General features: G+C 39.3%; 2 protein-coding genes across 2 annotated transcripts; one reads left to right on the top strand and one right to left on the bottom strand.

The window, feature by feature from the left end:
* The first annotated feature begins 200 nt into the window (after window positions 1–200).
* Window positions 201–20898, top strand: GALM (galactose mutarotase). The gene is made up of 7 exons (XM_081945298.1): window positions 201–848; window positions 5592–5746; window positions 7854–8060; window positions 9023–9104; window positions 10640–10781; window positions 13630–13804; window positions 14667–20898. The coding sequence occupies exons 1-7, from the start codon at window positions 659–661 to the stop codon at window positions 14742–14744; spliced, it is 1029 nt and encodes a 342-aa protein (XP_081801424.1). The 5' UTR covers window positions 201–658; the 3' UTR covers window positions 14745–20898.
* On the bottom strand, window positions 11898–12371 carry LOC309388194 (death-associated protein-like 1). The gene has a single exon (XM_081945304.1). The coding sequence runs from the start codon at window positions 12313–12315 to the stop codon at window positions 11986–11988; it is 330 nt and encodes a 109-aa protein (XP_081801430.1). The 5' UTR covers window positions 12316–12371; the 3' UTR covers window positions 11898–11985.
* Window positions 20899–20920: the final 22 nt, after the last annotated feature.

Here is a 20920-nt window from a genome sequence, read left to right as displayed (position 1 = left end):
TTAAAAAAAATGTATAATTTCGCACTCAACAACTGCTGCGTGATCGATATCCTTCTAAACGCGCATAACTATTTTGTTCTACTTTCAAAATGCCACTTTTTTCGTCTGAATAGGCCGGGCTTCAATGTAGCAATCAATCCGAAGAGAACTACGAGTTCCATCTTGCAATGCTTCAATTTTTATCGCGATATTCTCTCGGTTTTTCCGCTCTTCACCTTGTAGTTAAATTCTCACCTCTGCGAATGCGTACGTAGAAGTTTTCGGATTCTATATTTTGCATCGCAGACGTGTTAGGAGAGGGTTGTGAACTGGTTTTGCTGGAAACAAAGGGACCGAGGAAACGTGGTGTTCGGATTGTTCTCTTCCTGTTTACTCTGGGGGAAGTCTCGGGGCATTAAGTGAAATTGCACTAAGCAACGGAGCGTAGGTTGTGGAATTCTGTAGAAACCTCCTTGGAACATAGTTTCGCAGCCTTCAGAAAACTTGCTTCTGCAGGCATCACAGTCGGCTGCAAGACTAAGAAAGCGAGTTTTCGTGCCTCTCCACATCAGCTGATGGACAATTGATTGCGGAGGAAATCCGTTTGCCCCACGTCCGTCTCATTTCCCCTTGCCGGTACTGGCTGCTGACCGACATCTAGCGCAAAGAGGAAGAAACAATGCTTGAGGTGAAGAAAGAAACCTTTGGTGAATTGCCTCTTGGCGGAGGAACCGTGGAAAAATTCCTGCTCGCATCCGACACGGTCAGAGTGGAAATCATATCCTTAGGCTGCATAATCACCTCCTTGAAGACTAAAGACAGAGACGGAAAGTTTTCAGACATTGTTCTAGGCTTTGATCATTTGGAAGGTGGGTTTGGTTGAACTTTGTAAGATTATTACAAAGGGGAATTCTAATCTGCTTTCAGTTACATCGTTACTGTGCTTTTTTGAGGTTCTCCCTAAACCAGAGGTCTTCAAACTTGGCAACTTTAAGACGTGTGGACTTCAACTCCCAGAATTCTCCAGCCAGGTATGCTGACTGGAGAATTCTGGGAGTTGAAGTCCACAAGTCTTAAAGTTGCCAAGTTTGGGGACACCTGCCCTAAACCAAGAGGAGGCCTACCACACAAATTTTAGCAGTTTTGGTAGAAACAGTGACCTGAGACCTGATTTCCAAGAGAAAGTCCCATCTATCACTGGAGGCATAGGGAGAATCTGCAGTCTTGGGTTACTAGATATATATTGCAGTAGATGCAATCAAAGGTATTTTTATGCAGGGGAAGGGAATTCATAAAATGGAGTCAAGTGTGCCTGAATACTAGATATGAGTCAAAGTTGAAAGAGGAATTAAGCAATTCAGTTACATTTCATTCCCGTTGCATTCAAATCATTGAAGGTGTTTCCCAAGTAGCTGCCTAATTGAGTTTGTTTTCATTTATGGAAGGAACCAGCCCCCAAACTGTTCTTCACAGATGAGTAACAAGCACTGAAGGTCTTGTTTTGAAATGCTTGACTTCACAAATTTAAGGAACATATTGCTGTGGTTTCTTTGTGCTTGGTTTCATAAGCATGTAGTAACATAATTGAGAAATAGAATACTTCCCCTTACAAACCTCTTTCTTCTCTATTAAGCTTCTCTATTAAGCCACATTCAGACAACCAGATAATATTAATAGTAGATTAAGAATAGTAGAAGTGTGCCACTGCTGCTTGTCTCTTTGATATGCATCGGCCTTTAACAATTTTTGTAGGCTTATCTGAGGCAGTGAATGCCACATTAATTCAGAGTAGTTGCCATATGGCACAGACTCCAACAGATAGTTAAGACTGCAGAAAGAATAATTTCAAGCATAGAACACCTGTATATTGCACAGGTCAGAAGGAGGTCTGAAAGAAATATGTCCAGACTCCTCATATCTTGGACATAAACTGATTCAACTCCTCTTGGATGGTGCTACAGGGCACTGCAGGGCAAAACAAGTAGATGTCCCAAAGGTGCTTTTTCAAAAGGCAACTGTACTTTCTTTGTTTTTATTTGAAGACATATTGCTTCTCACCCAAGAAGCTTCTTCAGTTCCTTTTGAAAAAGCATCTTTGGGACCACTATGATCTGGACTACTGAGAATCTCCATAGACATTTAGACACAGGGACGGGTTTTTCCCTCAGACTATCTTTCTGCTGAATACCTAATTCTCACTGTAGTGTCTTATATGTATTTACCCAAGTAGTATGGCTGTAGCATTATTATTTATCCTCCTCCTCCTCCCCCTCCTCCTCCTCCTCCTCTTCTTCTTCTTCTTCTTCTTCTTCTTATTATTATTATTATTATTGCATCAACAGAAGGGTATCACAGCGGCCAGTTGTTTCGCCAGATTTGGCATTAATTACTAGTCGGGCCCCACCCAGGGGCCTAGGACATCGTAACGTATGTTCGTAATATGTGTGCGGATCCAAGCAGTGCGGCTTTTGCATTTGACTGATAGTGATTTTGTCAATTTTTAACTGTTTTAAATGTAATTCCAGTGCTTTTGGAATAGCACCCAGGGTGCCGATTACCACTGGAATTACCACTGCTGGTTTGTGCAATAATCGTTGGATTTCGATTTTTAAGTCCTGGTATTTTGCGATTTTTTCATATTCATTCTCGGCGACCCTGCTATCACCTGGTATTGTGATGTCTATGATTGTAACCTTATTTTTCTCAACCAGTGTGATGTCTGGTGTACTATGCGCCAGTATTTTATCCGTTTGTATGTGAAAATCCCACAAGATCTTGACCATCTGACCCTCGACGACTTTTTCAGGCTTATGTTCCCACCAGTTTGTTGCTGTTTTAATATTATAATTTTTGCACAAATTCCAGTAGATCATTTGTGCCACTGAATTGTGCCGCATTTTATAGTCAGTCTGCACGATTTTTTTACAGCAGCTGAGTATGTGGTCAACAGTTTCATCAGCCTCTTTGCAAAGTCTACATTTGGCATCATCAGAGGATTTTTCGATTTTGGCCTTAATGGCATTTGTGCGGATAGCTTGTTCTTGCGCGGCCAGGATTAGTGACTCTGTTTCTTTCTTTAATGTACCTGCTGTTAACCATAACCAAGTTTTTTCACTGTCCACTTTATCTTTTATGTTTTCCAGAAATTGGCCATGCAATGCTTTGTTCTGCCACCTCTCCATTCTTAATTTTATCATATCTTTTCTGTATTCTTGTTTCGTCTGTTGGGCCTTCAATAGATTTTTGTTCTTTACTTCGATTAATAGATGTTCTTGACTTTCTTTTAAATAATCAGCCAGTGCATGTTTTTCTTCTTCAACTATTTGCTTCACTTGTAATAATCCTCTGCCACCTGATTTTCGGGGTAGGTATAGTCTATCAATATCACCACGTGTTTATTATTATTATTATTATTATTATTATTATTATTATTATTATTATTATTATTATTATTATTATTATTATTATTATTATTATTATTATATTGTTTTGTTGTTGTCATTATTCTACTGCTTTACATGTACACAGAGCTTCTGCACCTGAGACAAATTCCTAGTGTATCTAATCACACTTGGCCAAATATAGTATTCAATTCAATATTTGAGGAAATTGATATGTGAAATCAAAGCCAGCCACTAGTTTTACATTTTGGTTCCTGCAAGCTTACAGTGTCAATTACCCCTATTTCAAATAGTTGTGACAAGTAAACCTTGAAGTTTGGTTGAAGGTTGAAGTCCCATCTACAACAGGTGGTAAGACCACAATATATATTATCACATTTATTTACTACAAAGACTTGAAGTATATGGGGAGAACAATCTGCAAAAGACCTGAGTTAGTCAACAACTTCCCTATGGATGAGTTCAGTTCACAAATTGGTGCAGTCCAGCTCTTTTAATTAACTAAACTATAGTAATTTTTAGAAGAGTGTTTCCTTTTCACAGGAAGATAAAAAGGCTGATATCTTTAGCAGATAGATTGCTGTTTGCCTTTGGTTAACTATCCATCTAAGCTTGAAAATTAGAGAAGGAAATCAATTCAAAGGTTGCAGAAATGTGACAGTCATTTCCAAACCAATTATTTCCAATTATATTGACTTCAACCCCCATTGACCCCATCCACCACAGTCAATTGCATTCACACTGTTTGGGTATCATGGAAATTATAGCCCAATACACTTGGACAACTGTGGGCATTCTGCCCATCCTGAAGTATGTGGTTATCAATCAGCAGTTCCCATATTGCGTGTTGGAGATAGGAATATTTCATAGCCTAGTAAAACAGAGCCTGAAACATATTTTGGCTAATTGCTGTTGGGGGCTTTAGTGTGACTAAGTCCATAAGAAGCTAAATACCAAGGTAACTATTTTTTGTGGACCATGAGGAATGAAACATTTATGATAATAAGCTTCATTAATGATATCTGATGGAAGTAGTCCATAAAAACATCCCAGAATTATGTAGTTAGCCTTTAAGACTCAAATAGATTGTTTTTCCTGAACCAGATTAACATAACTACACTACTAGAAACATAATTGTATTTTGATAATCTTTCTTTTGCAATGACTGGTAGCAAATGTGGTTTTCTATTGCAAGAGAGACAGCTTCATTCTTTCACAATGATTAACAAATATATTGTTGTTCCCTAACATGTTTATTATACTCCGAAGTGAGTTTAATGCAGAAAAAGGGCTCATTATTGTTCTTAAAATTATCCTAGCATTATTTATAATTAATACATAAAAGGACATTTTCAAAGAGAAGATTTCAAATGCTTAATGTTAAGCTTGTAAAGATTGTTTAACTTTTATCATTTTTAGTTCTGTTTTGATACGGTTTCACAAAACAGCTTATCACAAAAAGATGGTGTTCTTAATCTCCAATTTGATTCAGTCTGAGACTGGTAAAAAAAATGTTATCATCATCATCATCTCCCCTGATTCCTATCCATTTTTGGTTGAGGCCAGGCATTGATATTACAGAGAAGATGATAGATGGCATTTTTTAATCAGTAGAACCCAAAGTGTGCCAAACCTGCTAGACTAAAATGGTTGTGCAGACACTATGGGAGATGGGACAATCCCTCAAGTAACCGGGCATCATGTACCTGGAAGAAAACTGGCAAGCAGTGCAGTTAAGGAAGCAGAGGTGTTACATGGGCATACCAAGGCATGCCCTTCACTCCCACACTACTACATTTCAAATGTACACAGAGTACGTTTGAAATAAACAAAGAAATCTTAATAAATGAATCCGTTCTTTCATAAAATATTGCTCAATTAGGATTTATTGGGTTACACACAAAAGAAAGAATACTCTCAGCAGGCTTTTAAATCTCACTAGCTTTACACTAAATTCTAAAATGTATATTATCCTGTTCAGTGGTGAAATTCAATTTCTTTTACTACCGGTTCTGTGGGCGTGACTTGGTGGGCGTGGCAGGGGAAGGATACTACAAAATCTACATCCCCTCCCACTTTGGGGCCAGCCAGAGGTGGTATTTACTGGTTTTCCGAACTACTCAAAATTTCCACTACCGATTTTTCAGAACCTATCAGAACTTGCTGAATTTCACCCCTGATCCTGTTGCTCTCTTTTATTCTCTTTCTTAGGCTACCTCAGCAAGCATCCTTATTTTGGAGCTACCATTGGACGGGTTGCTAACAGAATTGCCAAAGGGAAATTTACAGTGGAAGGGCATGAATACCAACTGGCCATCAATGATGGCTCCAACAGTTTGCATGGAGGAGTCAAAGGGTTTGACAAGGTAGATCTGCTAGTGAATAGTTAATGATAAATTAGACAGATCGTATTATTCTGGATTTTTTTTCTCTTCATTGTGTGGAATAATCAAGGTGGATCTTATTTTGTTAGGTAATGGTGCCAGATACAGTGTATACAGGCAACTCTAGTAATGCAAGTTCGTACAAATCTTTTCGATCAAAATTCACACAAAATTGATACGTATCTAAACCCTTCCATGTCTAGTAAGGGAGTCTATGATGGCCAGTGAGTTGAAGATCTGAGAGAAAGCAACTTCTCTCCCCTTATGTTTGAATAGCAAGGGATTATGTTTGTTCTTAGACTCTTGCCAAGAGCAGTAGCTATTTGTGGGGGTGGAGTCCCAATATCCCCATTTACTCCTATTTTACACTTCTATTTGTTTGGCCAGTTGCTTATCCCTTTCCTTTTGTTCCATAGTTCTTATGTTCATTGAGACATCTTTGATAATGGACTTTATGAAAGGCCTATTTATTTATTTCATTGTTTTATACATCACCCATATCACCATAAGTGACTGGGTAGTTGAAAATCTAAGGAGATTTTCTTTTTTGAAAATCCTTAGGAGATGATGTCAACTGGCTTATTCTTGCATATACAGTATGTTTAGTAACATCCTCAAAAAAGCCCTCTAATAGATTAATTAGACAGGGACTTACCTTAGTGAAACCATGTTGTGTATCCTTGAGCAAGGCCTGTGTCTTCAAATGTTTGGTAATTTTATCTAGCAGTGTCCACTATTTCCTCCAGAATAGATCTTAAGCTGACATGCCTGTAATTCCCTAGATCACTCTTCCAAAAATATAGAAACAGGTTGCCTATATTACTTAGCAGGTCCACAGTCTCAGTTTTAAGCAACTTAATAACCCTTGGATGGATGACAACATGGTCTGGTGAGTTGTTGATATTCAGTTTGTTAGTAAGCCATTCTCTTGTCACCACTATATCTTCAATTCATCTAGTACCCTTCCTGAGAACAGCTGAACTTCATTTGTATTGCTTTTGCCAGAGTTTATACTCATTTGTTTTTTCATTAGGACGGGTCTTTCACTTTAAGAAGTGAAAGACCAATTCTAATGAAGAAAAGTAAAGAAAGCTATGAGGCCCAAGAAAAAAATGATTCTTAAATCATTTTTTTTTCCTTGGGCCTCATAGCTTTCTTTATTGTGATACTCTATCATGCAGTCTCATTATGGGGCCATTTTCCTAAATTTATGAATACATTAGGTTTTCTCTTTGGGTTTCCGTTTTATCAGCCTTCTAAATTTTGAAGTCAAATATGATTATGTTTTTTAGGTTATTGCTTCTCTAAAGGTGAATTTTATTTCATTATAGTCACTTTCCAGTATGTTTTGAGTACATATATTTCTCTCATAATCCTATCACTCTATGTTTTATGTTCTAAATCTTGAGCACTACTTAAGAATAGGTCTATTATTACCCCCTTCTCATTAGTTGTATGACTAACTGCTCCAGCTCATGTATTTTTCTCTATATACTTTATATCTGGTAATATAATTGATACTGTTTTATTTTGTTACTAAAAACAAACATTGCTAACATTTTGAAATTCATTTACCTTTAGTTATCCTGTTAATTCCTAGTTGAATCAAATGTAGGCCACTACTGTATTATATTAAAACACATATTAATTAAAATACATTAAATTATCTTTATCTTTTATAATTTAATACGTTTAAAGGCTATGCATTTCTCAATGTTTGTAGACTTCTTTATGTTCTACCTTGCTTTAAAAGTTTATGTTTAGAAAATTGCCTTCTTCACCAAATGGGTTTGTCCATTGGCTCAGAATCTTCCCTCTGATGGGAGAAGACTTCATCTATTAGAGATTATTTCATTGTTTGAGTAGAAAACAATTGAGTATAAATCTCAGGGCCTATATTTAGAATAAGTAATCTCTTTCAGGTGTCTGTACAGATACCAGAGCTTTTCCTAGTGTGATGCCTTCAATTACGTATAATTTCTTGCTGATTGGAAATTTGAGAGGTCTGAACACATTTGGGCAGTATTTGAAAACTGAGCCAGTCAAAGTAGATTTATTTATTTTTTAAGCTCATCAAATTGTATTTTAGGCTATCTGGTTGCCTGAAATCCTGCCAGATGGTGTCCGCTTTTTCAGAATAAGTCCAGATGGTGAAGAGGGATATCCTGGTGAGCTGAAAGTGTGGATATCATATACACTCAAGGACAGGGAGTTAACAATTAATTACAGAGCTCAAACTAGTAAGACTACACCAGTCAATCTAACAAACCACGCTTACTTCAATCTTGGAGGTCAGGTAAGTGAGTTTCATAACCATCACTGACATTGGCAAGTACAAAAGAAACAGATCCTACATTTCTTTTAACTGCTGAAGCCCTTCTCTATATAGTGTTATTTTTCATGTCTCTGCTGAAATCTACTACAGCAGGGTGCAATCAGATGTCAGTCAAACCCAATTGCATTGTGGGCCGTATCATGACATATCGGAATTGTTTTTGCCCTTGCAGAGCCAGAGGGGCGTGGGCTGTATGGGCTGTATCTGGCCTCTGGGCTGTGTGTTTGACGCCCCTGTACTACAGTAACCAAAGGAGTTGTAGCATCTATTGATCTTAAATCATGAGAATAGATCCTTTGGAAAATCTATTTTTTGGGGGAAAAACATCCCAAGTTGGACAAAATCCAACATTTTCAATTTTACATTTTGGAACATTTTGAATTTGGTTGTGAGGCAAATTTGAAAACTATACATGTAAATTGTGTTAAATATTGCAATGTGTACAAAAATATATTTAAAACTCTCCCGACAAATTCCTATTCAGATTAAAAAAGATGAAATTATCAATGGTAATTTGCTTTAATGACATAAATAGCAATTATATTATTTTTATAATAAAAATGGTCCCCAATTGTGGCCATTCAGCAACCATTTTAAGTTGTTATGGTGCTGAAGGAAGGGACATATGATTGGTCCTCCAAGTTTGGGTAATGAAAGAAAAAGCTTGGGAAGCACTGTTATAGGGGATGAAGTTACTAAATCTTTCTATACTTCTGTGTTGAAGGTTGAAAGTAACGTATTTATTTTTCTTCATTTTATTCTTTCCCCCCTTTTTCTATTTTTTAAAGTTTGGATTGTATCAGATTTTACCGATGTAACAAACTTCATAATAAAACATATATTAAAAATGAGATCCATGTCAGAACAAAACCAATATATTATTATCTTTTTATCTAGTATTATATTTTTTTTTCATAATTCAGGGCTCATCTAATATCTATGACCATGAATTTACCATAGAGGCAGATTGTTACTTGCCACTGGATGAAAAACTGACTCCAACAGGTTGGTTAATCTGAGTGTCTTTGAAGGTGAAACTGTGTTCTAGGGTGAAAAATACTGGGCTTGTTATAAATTTAAGATCCTGTTTCCAAATTACCAGCTAACAGGTTATACATTACACCAAACTGGAATTATAGGGAAATTCAGTAGTTTCCCTTTTCAAAACAAATACCATAAACTGTTGTCACCTCTTACAGTTTTTCAAATGCCGTTTCTATATCTTTAATACTCAGAATGACTGCTGGTTGTCTCTGTTTCCCCACATAATGTACATTAAGGAAACTAACTCCTTTGAAGCCCAATGGGGAGGATTATCTAACATAGGGGTATCAGGTTGGGAATGCTATGCTAGCAATTCAGTTCATTATAAAAGTAAACCTGACAACAAGTGCAATGGTGTTTTGAAAGACCACAATGGACAATATAGTTGACAATTGTTCTTAGAATCATATTGAACGTAGAAACTTGTCTTATGCCAGTATAAATTATGGTGCCTGTATGCCAGTGAACATGATTTGCAATGGGTCTCTGGGATCTCAGGCCTATTTAAAATCTTTTAATGGGAAAAAATGGCATTACTGATTTTTTATTGGTACACCACTCATGCCTTTGAGTATATTGTTCTAGAGACCAAGGTTTAGATGCATTTGTAGTACCTATACTTTTCAGATTTCAAGAGGTAGCTGTTTTGTGCTGCGTGTGGATCAGGGCTTCTCATTCCTCTGACATGAACTTGTTTTAAGGGTTGAACCAAGATTTTTGTAAAATGAACAAAGCTCATTTTTACAATGTGGACATTTATGTATAGTTTATTTCCATATGGGCTTTGCACCTGCTTCATGTCTCTTAAATGAAGCAAGCCATAACTCAATATCTGTTCCACCTGAAGTATGTTTAAGGAAAGCAGGCAATTTTATTGGCTACCTTGATCTATAATTGGCTCAAGATAACTCCTGCCTGTTCTCAGTGATATTTATTTATATGCTGCCTTTATTACTTTTATAAATAACTCAATATACATACTACTACTCTCTTATCCTATTTTTTCCACAACAACCCTGTGAGGTAGGTTGGGCTGAGAAAGAGTGACTGGCCTAAAGTCACCCAACTGACTTTCATGTTTAAGGCAGAATAGAATCCTGGTTTCTAGCCTGCTGCCTTAACCACTAGACTAGATCAAACTGGCTCTCTGAGGCTGGCAGAAATAAAAAGAACTGAAGATTGATATCAAACTATTTTGGGAGTAGTTTAGGGATTGAAAGGTGGAATGAATGAAAACGGTGATATGGAAGTACTTGCTGAAAATAATTTTTAGGAAGCTTAATGTTTTTTTAAAATCACAGTGCATATTAGTGTATTTAGTGCAGGGACTATTGTCTTAACAATAGCATCTGTGAAAAGCCAACAGTCACTATATTTTTATGTTTCATGTCCTTTCATGTTTTTATAATCATAATTATACTCCTGAATATTTCACGCTACATCTGTTCCTTCATATCTTCACTTCTCTTTTGACTTGTTCTCCTCTCGTCAATCAGGAAATATCTCGCCAGTGCAGGATACTCCATTTGACCTGCGAAAGCCTAAAGGACTTGGGACACATTTGCAGAAGTTTCAGCTGAATGGATTTGATCACAACTTTTGCTTGGTCCAGAGAAAAGAACCACATTTCTGTGCCAGGTAAACATTTGGTTTAATTCATTTATTTTCTATATGTGATAGTTGTGAAATTTTCACTCTAACTTTGCTTTGTGCTTTTCTTTTTTGATTGATTCACATTATTAATATATACTGTTTTTCATAAAACATATATATACCATTAAATGCCAATTTATATTCATTAAAATTAGAGTCACCACCTCCAAAGGAAAAAAAAGGAAGACAACAATACAGCAAAATAGTCAAGAGGATTAATTTTACTGTCAGAAAGCTAACAAGGAGGTTGGTTATCAGAGAAGTTAGAATAATTTTTTATCTGATAGAAGTCAATTTTGGAATATAATCTGTAATAAAAGGTATTTTCATATTTTAAATGTCATGGAGGTTCATCAAAGATGTTCTTTGAGTTTCATTGAGATCTACGACTTTCTTTGGAATTTATTGCTAAGGCCAGTATAATGAGACGGATACTTAAAACTACCATTGGAAACCATAGCCTTAGGTTTTCTTTTCCACATTTTTATACATATTTTACTTTTTATCTGCTTTTCATCCTTCGTAAGAATATAGCAGCACAGAAAATAACAGTTAACAAGTAGCATCAAAAACTTCAGCTGAGCAAAATCATAAATCCTATATTTGCTACAATCACTACCACAATGACTATGTGATGAGTAATTTGAACCAGATGTTAAATGTATCAAGAGCTGAGTCTGATATTATTCTGGTCCACATTGAAATTAGCATCACAGCGATAACGCTGTCATAGTACAACATAATTTGCTTCTGTTGGATGGGCAGAGAATGCTGCAAATGTACTGTAACATAGCAAAGCAATAGAAAGCTGCACGGCTTATTTCAAGGGCGAAAGGTAACTTGGAGGTTGCATGTGAATCCAGCCTGAATTCCTTAAACCAAATGCACTTTTCCTGCTATTGAACCACATAAACCTCAGGAAAAGAAGCCTCTGTTTTAAGAAGTGTGCCAAGATGTGTTATGCAAGGCTTTTATACTTTGAGGCACTTCCCCACCCCCACCCTTTACATACAAAACACAGCAGTTCTACTGAGGAATCTTCTTTTTTTTTGAATATACAGTTTTTATTGTGAAAGAAAAAAAAAAACCAAAATGCTGATTGATTTGGTCTATTTACTGTTTGCTTAGCTAACTGGTGTTTTTGTTAAGTGCAAGTCTGTCAAATATATGAATATTTTATACTACATGTTTAACATTTCCGTGGCTGCTGAATAATGCACATTCGTTTGGTCAATACAATTTTTTCCAGAGTAGGTAGTGGTTTTTCATGTGTTTTTTGTGCTGCGGCAGCTGGAAATGTATGCCTCAATTTCTGAAAGGTGTCTGTCAGTAAGGTATTTATGCTCTGTACTTTTATGACTGGAGCACAGCTGGCCTTCTCTTTTCCAGGCAATTTAGAACTTCTTTCATCTGGTGCATTTTCTAGCTTCTTAGAAACTCTCATGCCTCCAGCCTTAACTGCGGGAAGACGCCCCCCTTTCACCGGGGAAGGCAGCGGGGACAACTCCAGGTTTGCCATCCTTGAAGAGTTCAGTCCAAGAGCGCGCAATCTCCCTGCTAGGTAGCGTTACTACTCGTCCTCCTACTGAGGAATCTTCTTCATTTCCCCTTAGAATGTGGATTTTTTTTTCAAGGATTTGAAAAAAAAAAAAAAACAGGTACACAGGACCTGTGGGAAACAGGTACTACGTGTTCATTCTTATTTCCGTTCTTTTGATCGCAATGATTCGGAATGTGTTAAAGCATTTTTAAAGTGAGTCAGGATTTTGCTCGTATTTTCACAAAATTGTAAGGATAATGTAAATAAGGCTCTCGGCTGATCTTGGAAGATTAACACTCATTTGATTCTGTTTGTGTATGATGAGATTCATATCTGCTTTATAAAGGGCAACTTTGGCCTGTCTGTATTATTTAAATAGAACATAAAAATCATAGGCTGGAAAGGGTCCTGAGGTCTTCTAGCCCAACTCCCTGCTGAAGGGGAGAAGCCTTTTTTCATCAGTCAAATATTTGTCCAGTCTACTTTTGAAAACTTCCAGAGTTGGAGCACTCACAGCTCTAAGAGGCAAGCTATTACACTGATTATTTGCTTGGACTGTCAGAAAATTTCTTACTTCTACTATCTCTCTTTAACAAGCTTTACTTCTTGTCTGCCCTCTGGTGTTTTGGAGAGTAAGCCAATCCCCTTTACTCTGTGACAGCTTCTGAAGTACTGGTAGATAGTAATGGCCCTGCTAATCCTTCTCTTTGATAGACTAGATACCTAGCTCCCTCAATCATTCATTGTACTATTTAGCCTCAAGGCTCTTTATTGTCTTTGTTGCTCTTCTCTATGCTTGCCAGGATCTCAGCATCTTTTTTGTATTGGGGCAACCAAAATGTGACAAAATATTCCAAGTGTGGTATCACTAGTGCAGTATAAAGCAGTACCATCAAATCATTTATTTAAAATGAATAGAGACACAGCTGTATTTTTGAAGAAAATAATTTAATTCTTAAATACTTTATGATCCCTTAAAATTATGTAAAATGGTAATGTTTGTGGCAACAAATCTAAGATTGCAATAGTATATTCACTTATCTGGCAATAAGATTCATAGATTACATTTTAAAGGGTGACTTCTTTTATTTAAATTAGCACAGCTTTCTCTAAAGCTCAAATGGCGTGTGTGGGGGAGTAACCTCAATTTTATCTCCCCAAAAACCCTGTGAGGTACGTTAGATTAAGGCAGTTAACATTTAAATAGTTTAACATTTTATCAAAAGACAAAAATAGAGTTTCTGCAAGTATATGGAAAAGATCACTTAGTAACCATCTACTGTCTTTTTTCAGAGCTTATCATCCTCCTAGTGGCCGAACAATAGAAGTTTATACAACTCAACCTGGTGTTCAATTTTATACAGGAAATTTCCTGGATGGGACTCTAAAGGGTAAAGAGGGCCAGGTGTACTTCAAGCATTCTGGTTTCTGCCTTGAAACACAAAACTGGCCAAATGCCATGAATCAGGTACATTTTCTTAGATATTAGAAGACACTACATAATAGTCTTGGACGGGGGTGGGATCCTACCAATGTAACAACCAGTTCGCTTCATGCACAGTTACCCGTTGCTCCGGTGAACAGCTGATTACACAGCAGGGGTGGCGGCAATCGCACATGAGCATGTTGTACGCAGATGCACAGTTTGCTGTTTCCCAATAAAAACAGATATGGAGCAGGGGTGGCCGGCCGGGCCTGAACCAGTTCGCTCTCCGCTGCTTACCGGAACTACTGGTTTGCCTGAACCAATAGAATCTCCCCCCCCCCCCCCCCGGTCTTGGACCCTAATATATTGAAGCTTTTTGCCATTGGGGTATAATGGATTGAGCTATAGATTAAATGAAGTATTGTTCCGTTTGGAGTTGAAGAGAAATCTTACATTGTCATAGACATAGACAATAGAATTATCTTTATATGCTGCTCCTACCACCAATTTTAAATTGCGTTCAAAAAGTGATCCCTCCAGTTGAAATCTGATACAATCTTCCAAGGAGAATCATGTGATTTCTCTATATCTTGACTAGCTCTTAATGCCAACAAATTCGGCTACCAGATAGTAAACTAGATAGCCATTAAGTATTATCTATTAAACGTGTCCATTTAAGCCAATCTTTCCATACAATTCATGTATGTTATATAAAATGTTAAAAATCAGGTTTTGAAAAAGATCAGAAATATTCTAATCATTTAGGCAATGTTTTCCATTAACCAGACAAGAATATAAAGATTGAAAAAACTTCTGAATTCTGATCAAAGTATTCTGAAGCTCTTTTTAAATTCAGACAATTGAGTATGGTTCTTCTTCCTAAAGTGTTTTTTTTTCTTTATAGCCTAATTTTCCAGATGTCCTGCTGTACCCAGGAGATGAATACAATACCACAACATGTTTCAAGTTCTCTGTATCTTAAATGAAATGATCTTCTTCTTGTGCCATATTCCTCATCGGACATTGGTGATCATGTTGGCAATCCTATTTAACAGCTGCATGAAAAAGTACTGCTGAGTTTTGTCCAAACAAGTCCCTTAGGTTTTGAAACCAAATGAAATCTTGCTGTAAGTTAATTTTGCAAAAATATTTTAAGTGATTCAAGCAGATTCTGAATATCCTAATTATAGCTCAAATTTCATCAGCCATTAAAAAGGTAGTATTTGGATAAGTCCCCTCTTCATAGTAGAAAAGTAGCAAAATTTAAGTTCAGACAACAAAGAGAATATTATCATCTCTACCTGCAGTTTACCACCTTTTGATAGATTTTATATTACACTATGTAAATAGGAAGTGAAGTCCTAATTTAAAATCACGAAGACTTTCATTAAGGTGCTCTGTGGCAAATGTTCCTTACAGTGCAGGTATTACTGAGACATCATAATCTGATCAGATATTTGGCAATACAGTTTCCACTATTCCAGAATTTAAGATTCCAAATATTCCAAATATGGAATACTACTGTTGAGCACTCTGCATAGTTCAAATGGTTAATATTGTGTTGTCACCTCTTTCATTCAACCATTTTCTGGGACCACAAGGGTGCTATACAGACTCAGGAAGAGGCAGAACCAAAGATGTAATGTGAATATACTGATACAGTTCTTAATGGTTGCGTATATCCTTAATGCACTGCTAAATTTCATGGTTAAGTATAAGTCAGCTCAAAATGTCAACTGGTCTTACCTGAACTGCATGAGGAGTCATCGATGGATATTCTCAGCCCCATTTGCCTTGAGACTGAAGTTAAAGTGAGGCCACTTCCCTCTGCCTCACTTCCTGGCTCCAGTTTAATCGTAGGTCAGCAGTGTAGAAGGAATCTGATAAGGAATGGTAAGGAACAACCACCGGAACACAAGAACAACTACAACCAGTCTAGAACCAAACCGATCAAACTCAAACAATGACGCTCAGGCCCTCTGCGTCAGCTCCCAATTAGGGTGGGAAGTGACTCCTCCCACGGGGACTTAGAGACATGCAGTTCGGGTAAAACCAACTGACAGTCTCCTAAGTGACCCTGTGGGAGGAGTCATCGATGGGACATGCCAATGCTCAATGTCCCAGGGAGGGAATCGGAAGCCTGAGCCTCCCGAGGTTCCAACACACACTGCAGAGCTCGCCTACCGAATGAAGCCTACGCCGAAGCGTAAGCGTCCACCTGATAATGCCTGATGAAAGGCATAGGGGAAGCCCAGGCCGCCGCCCTGCAAATATCCTCTATGGGTGCCTGAGTTGACCAGGCTGCTGATGTGGCCGCGCTCCTTGTGGAGTGGGCCATAATGCCAGCTGGCACTGTAAGGCTGCGAGCTTCGTAGGCTCTTGATAACCAGCCTAGGATACCCTGGCCCCAAGGGTGGAAGGCTGGAAGGACACGAACGCCTCCGACCTCCAGAAGGGAGAGGTGTGCTTAAGATAGATGCACAACGCCCTCCTCACATCTAGGCGATGCCAGGAGCGTTCCTTGGACATGAAGCCAACCGAATACTCGCGTTGGTCGTCAACACCAACCCGTCTGGCTCTCTGAACAGAGCACCTTTCGCCATGGCAGGAGACATCCACGTCGCTGGAACTGTCCCTCTGGTACGGAAGCAGCAGCCATTGCAGTTCCTTGGAATGAAGCCGAGACCACGGAATGATCGCAATGCAAGAGATGCACTTCCCCAGCAGACGCAAGAGCAGCACTATGGGAACAGAGCGCGCCCTGCGAATCTGCTGAACCAGTTGATAGATACTGTCCCTACGATCTTGGGATAGGAACACCCTACTCTCCACCATGTCAATGACCGCTCTCAGGTGTTGCAACCTGGTAGAGGGCTCTAAATGGCTTTTTTTGAAATTTACCGAGAACCCCAAGGACTCCAAGATCCGGATGGTGATCTGAAGGTCCTTCTTCGCAGCCCTAGGGTTGCGCACCTGTACGAGGACATCATCTAGATAATATTGAATTCGGATCGGGATGGATGTGAGGTGACCTGCAACCACCGCCAGCTCCAGTCCAAAGGGAAGGGCCCTGTATTGATACCCCCCCCCCCCCGTATGAAAATCTAAGGAACCTCCTATGGTCCGGTGCAATCAGGATATGGAGATAGGCCTCCGTAACATCAATGGAGGCCAGGGAATCCCCAACCCTGATCCCCTCAAGGATAGACTTTAAGGAAGCCATTTTAAACTTCTGATAAACCAGTCTAGAGGTTTAGTAACTTTAAATCCAGAATGGCTCGCCAACCCCCTGAACTCTTTGGAACAATGAACAGATTAAAATAGAAACCAGAATCTCTCTGGTCCTCCGGAACCAGCTCCACGGCCTGAATATCCAGCAGGTGCTGAATGGCCTTGCCCATAATCTCGGGCTTCACCGGGTTCTGAGAGGAGAAAAGCCTGAAACAAGAAGGCGGGTGAGAACGAAACTCCAAATGTAACCCAAAACAGTGTGAAGGACCTATTCATCAGAGATGATGAGGTCCCAGTGGTCTATGGGAAGATCCGAGCCCGGATAATTTGTTCCTGCAGTAGGGACGGACACCCCCAGCCCCCGAAAGGGCTGCTTGTTGGGCTGTTGGTATCGATTTCTGTCCCTATAATATTGTCTATCCCCGTCGAGGCTACCTAGGAGGGGGTACCTCTGTTGCTGTTGGTAGTTCTGCTCTAGGGGCCGATATGCAGGCCTCCTCTGGTAGGGCGTCGACCTTTGCTCTGCCCGCTTGGAAGTAGAAGGATTTTACGCTTGTTTTTGTCCTCCACCAGAAGCGGATCCAGGGAGGCTGGAAACAGCTTGTCACCGGAATACTCTGCTGCAGTTAGGTTCCACTTGGATCGGGCATCCACCTGCCAACCACGGAGCCAAAGAAGTCTCCTGGACACCACTGATGTGGCGAACGCTCTGGAAGTGTACTTGATCGCATCAAGTGTGATCAAGCATCCGCTGAGAATTGAGCGGCTGCAGTAAGCTTTGCAATGTCCTGCAAAAGACGTACCTCCGTAGCTGGAACCCTCTCCTGCATCTGGGTCAGCCAGAGGAGGGTAGACCTATTGAAGGAGGGCGGAGGTTTATGGAGCCAGCCCTCTTTTCCTGCTGCCCTGAACTTTACTCCTCCAGCAGAGCAGTGCCGCTGCCAGCTTTCATTGAAAAGCATCCTCCTGGCAGTGACAGTCCCTCGTGCAAGTTTTAAAGCTGTGGCTGGGTGCTGCAGACCTGTCCCCCTTTCCGTCCCCTCCTCCCAGATCCCATTCCCACTCACCCAACCCTTGTGTTAGCGAAGCTGTCATCGATCACGGCCGGGTTGGGCCAGTATCTCAGGCAGAAAGCAGGTTGTGTGTCTCTCCAAGCGATCGAGGCATATCTAGCACCAACAAGGGCCAGAAGAAGCTCCAGCAAAAGTGAGGCACTGGAGAATCAGCCCAGCTGCCTTTCCATCCCCCGCTGTTGCCCTTACCTTCTCAGGCCAGGCAAGGAGTGGGAGGGGTGAGGAGCAGGGCCAGCCAGTGATGGGATCACTCAACAGGGAGCCACAGCAGAAGGCCCAAAGAACCACACGCGGCTCCGGAACTGCAGGTTGCATACATCCAGTATACATAATTTGCTTGCCATTTAACAGCTTTAAACTATTTTCCACACAATCTTCCCTGGGATACCGTATTTAATACAATACAATACAATAGTAGAGTTGGAAGGGACCTTGGAGGTCTTCTAGTCCAACCCCCCGCCTAGCAGGAAACCCTATACCGTTCCAGACAAATGGCTATCCAACATCTTCTTAAAGACTTCCAGTGTTGGGGCATTCACAACTTCTGGAGGCAAGCTGTTCCACTGATTAATTGTTCTAACTGTCAGGAAGTTTCTCCTCAGGATTTTTCAGAATATAAGATGCACCAAAATTTTGAAGAGGTAAATTAAAAAGCTTTTGCCCTTCCCAGCCCCCAGAAGCACTATGCAGGCCTCCCAAACCCTCTGCACACACCATTTTTTGTGAAAAGGGGGCATGGATAGACTTTGAAGCCTGCAAAGTGATCCTGGGGACTGGAGAGGCAAAAATATGTGGTGGGGGGGAAGGCAAAAAATGGGCCTGTTTTTTGCAAAAACGGCGTGCAGAGGGTGTGGGAGGCCTGCAGAGTGCTCCTGGGGGCTTGGGAGGGCTAAAACGGCTCCATTTTTGTGAAAAGGGGGCATGGAATAGACTTTGAGGCCTGCAAAATGATCCCGGGGGCTGGGGAGGCAAAAATGCGTGGGGGGGGGGGGAGGCCTGCAGAATGCTCCTGGGAGCTTGGGAGGGCTAAAACAGCCCCATTTTTGTGAAAAGGGCCAATTTTATACTTGTTTTTGCCCTCCCCAGCCCCCAGAACCACTTTACAGGCCTCCAAAACCTGTGTGCCCGTTTTTGTGAAAAACAGGACACGCGGGGCTGGGTTTCAGGAGGCCAAAAATGCTGTATTCAGTGTATAAGACTAACCCAGATTTTCACCCTCTTATGGAGGAAAAAAAGGTGTGTCTTATACGCCGAAAAATACGATAATTAGTAACAGTGATACTGTAATGGTATATCTATCTCACCAATTTATCTTTTTCTTTAGGATAGTTAAGATAAAAAAATAATTCTCAGAATGTGACTTAATTTTCTACTTGTAAAAAGGATACAGTTCATATGGTGAATAGATAATGCTGTAACATTACCTAGCATGCTTGAGATAGATTTCTCATTAGAACCAGATTTGCAATAAATGAATCAATTATAAAATGAAGTACATCAGATTCCAGCCATCAATTTATGATTGGGCCAGACCACTTCCACAGTAATCTCTAATCTTTTACCGGTATGTGATATTTCATAGATGGCATAACCCCAGAAATAAGGATTCAATATAAAGGCTGGGTGGGAGGAGAAGACCTACTACTTAAAAAGACTAATGACATTCAGTCTCAATGCCAATCTTAAAATTGACTTAAACCAATCCTGCCTTTCCCAAATATAATAAATTGGCACTTTAAATTGAATGTGTTCATTTTGGCATACAACACTAAGGTCCAGATTTATCAACAGTGGGACCCCCCCATGGATTTTGTATCAGAAAGGATGAGCCAGACCTCTCCCACTTCAAGTGATTTATGAACCAACTCATTTTTCAAACTTGGTTTGCAGAACCCTTTCACATTAAAAAAATAGTTTGATAGATATGGCAATATATATTCTATCGCTATATGAAAGTAATACGAGATGCTAGATTAAATCTACAATTAATAGCAATTTTTAGGAATGAAGCTAAAATAGTCTGTGCAATTAACCAAAGAAATATTTCAATAAGTTTCTTCTCAACACAGAAGGGTACTTCACCTTTTATAATTTATTCAGCTTATAGGAATACAGTGGCCAATAGGAAGGTCTATAAAAAGTGGCAAGGAAATGCAATCAGACAACTGGGGTGATACTGTAGCCATGCTAAGCATTAAACTATACAGCATCCCTTAAAAAGCATTGCAACTTACTTAATGCCCTTGCAAATTCCTGCCTTTTACTGCAGAATCCCTGCAATCCTAAAAATGTATGAAGTGTAGCTGAAGCCTTTTTTCTCTGTCTTTTTGCAGAAATACTTGAATCAAAGTGTTGACACTGGAGGGCATGCAGCATTTTGCTTTTAAAGTCCAAAAGGTGCCTTGAGACATGTTGCTCCTTAAAGCAGATACAAGCAATATGGAGAAACAGTATAGCTATACTAAGATATTGCAAAGTGTTACTTCAATTGTTTTTAAATTTCGTCCGTCAAGTACTAGAAAATGATTTTTAGTAGTCTGGTTTTATTCCTCATATAAGAAGCTAAGTGTGTGGTACAGTGTGTGTAAGACTAGGATCAGACCCAGATTTAAGTTTTCCCTTAGCCATAGAATCCCACTGAGTGATTTTGGATCTTACTCCATTTATTTTACAAGGTTAATCTAGGGATGAGAGGCAATAACTTCATACTAAATTTCATGAGAAAAAGGATAGAAACAAAATAAAATGTGGAATAATACTTAAGCCTATGTTTTTTTTCCTGTAAAAGCAGTGTTTAACTGCTTTAATAAACTGCTTGCAATTTTGATAGCAGCAAGAATTCTCAGTGAATTTT

This window comes from Natrix helvetica (assembly GCF_964273705.1).
Source record: "Natrix helvetica genome assembly, chromosome: 2".
NCBI classification, from domain to species: Eukaryota; Metazoa; Chordata; class Lepidosauria; order Squamata; family Natricidae; genus Natrix; species Natrix helvetica.
Note: the sequence above shows the minus strand (reverse complement) of the source record. Positions and strands in the feature narration are given on the sequence as shown.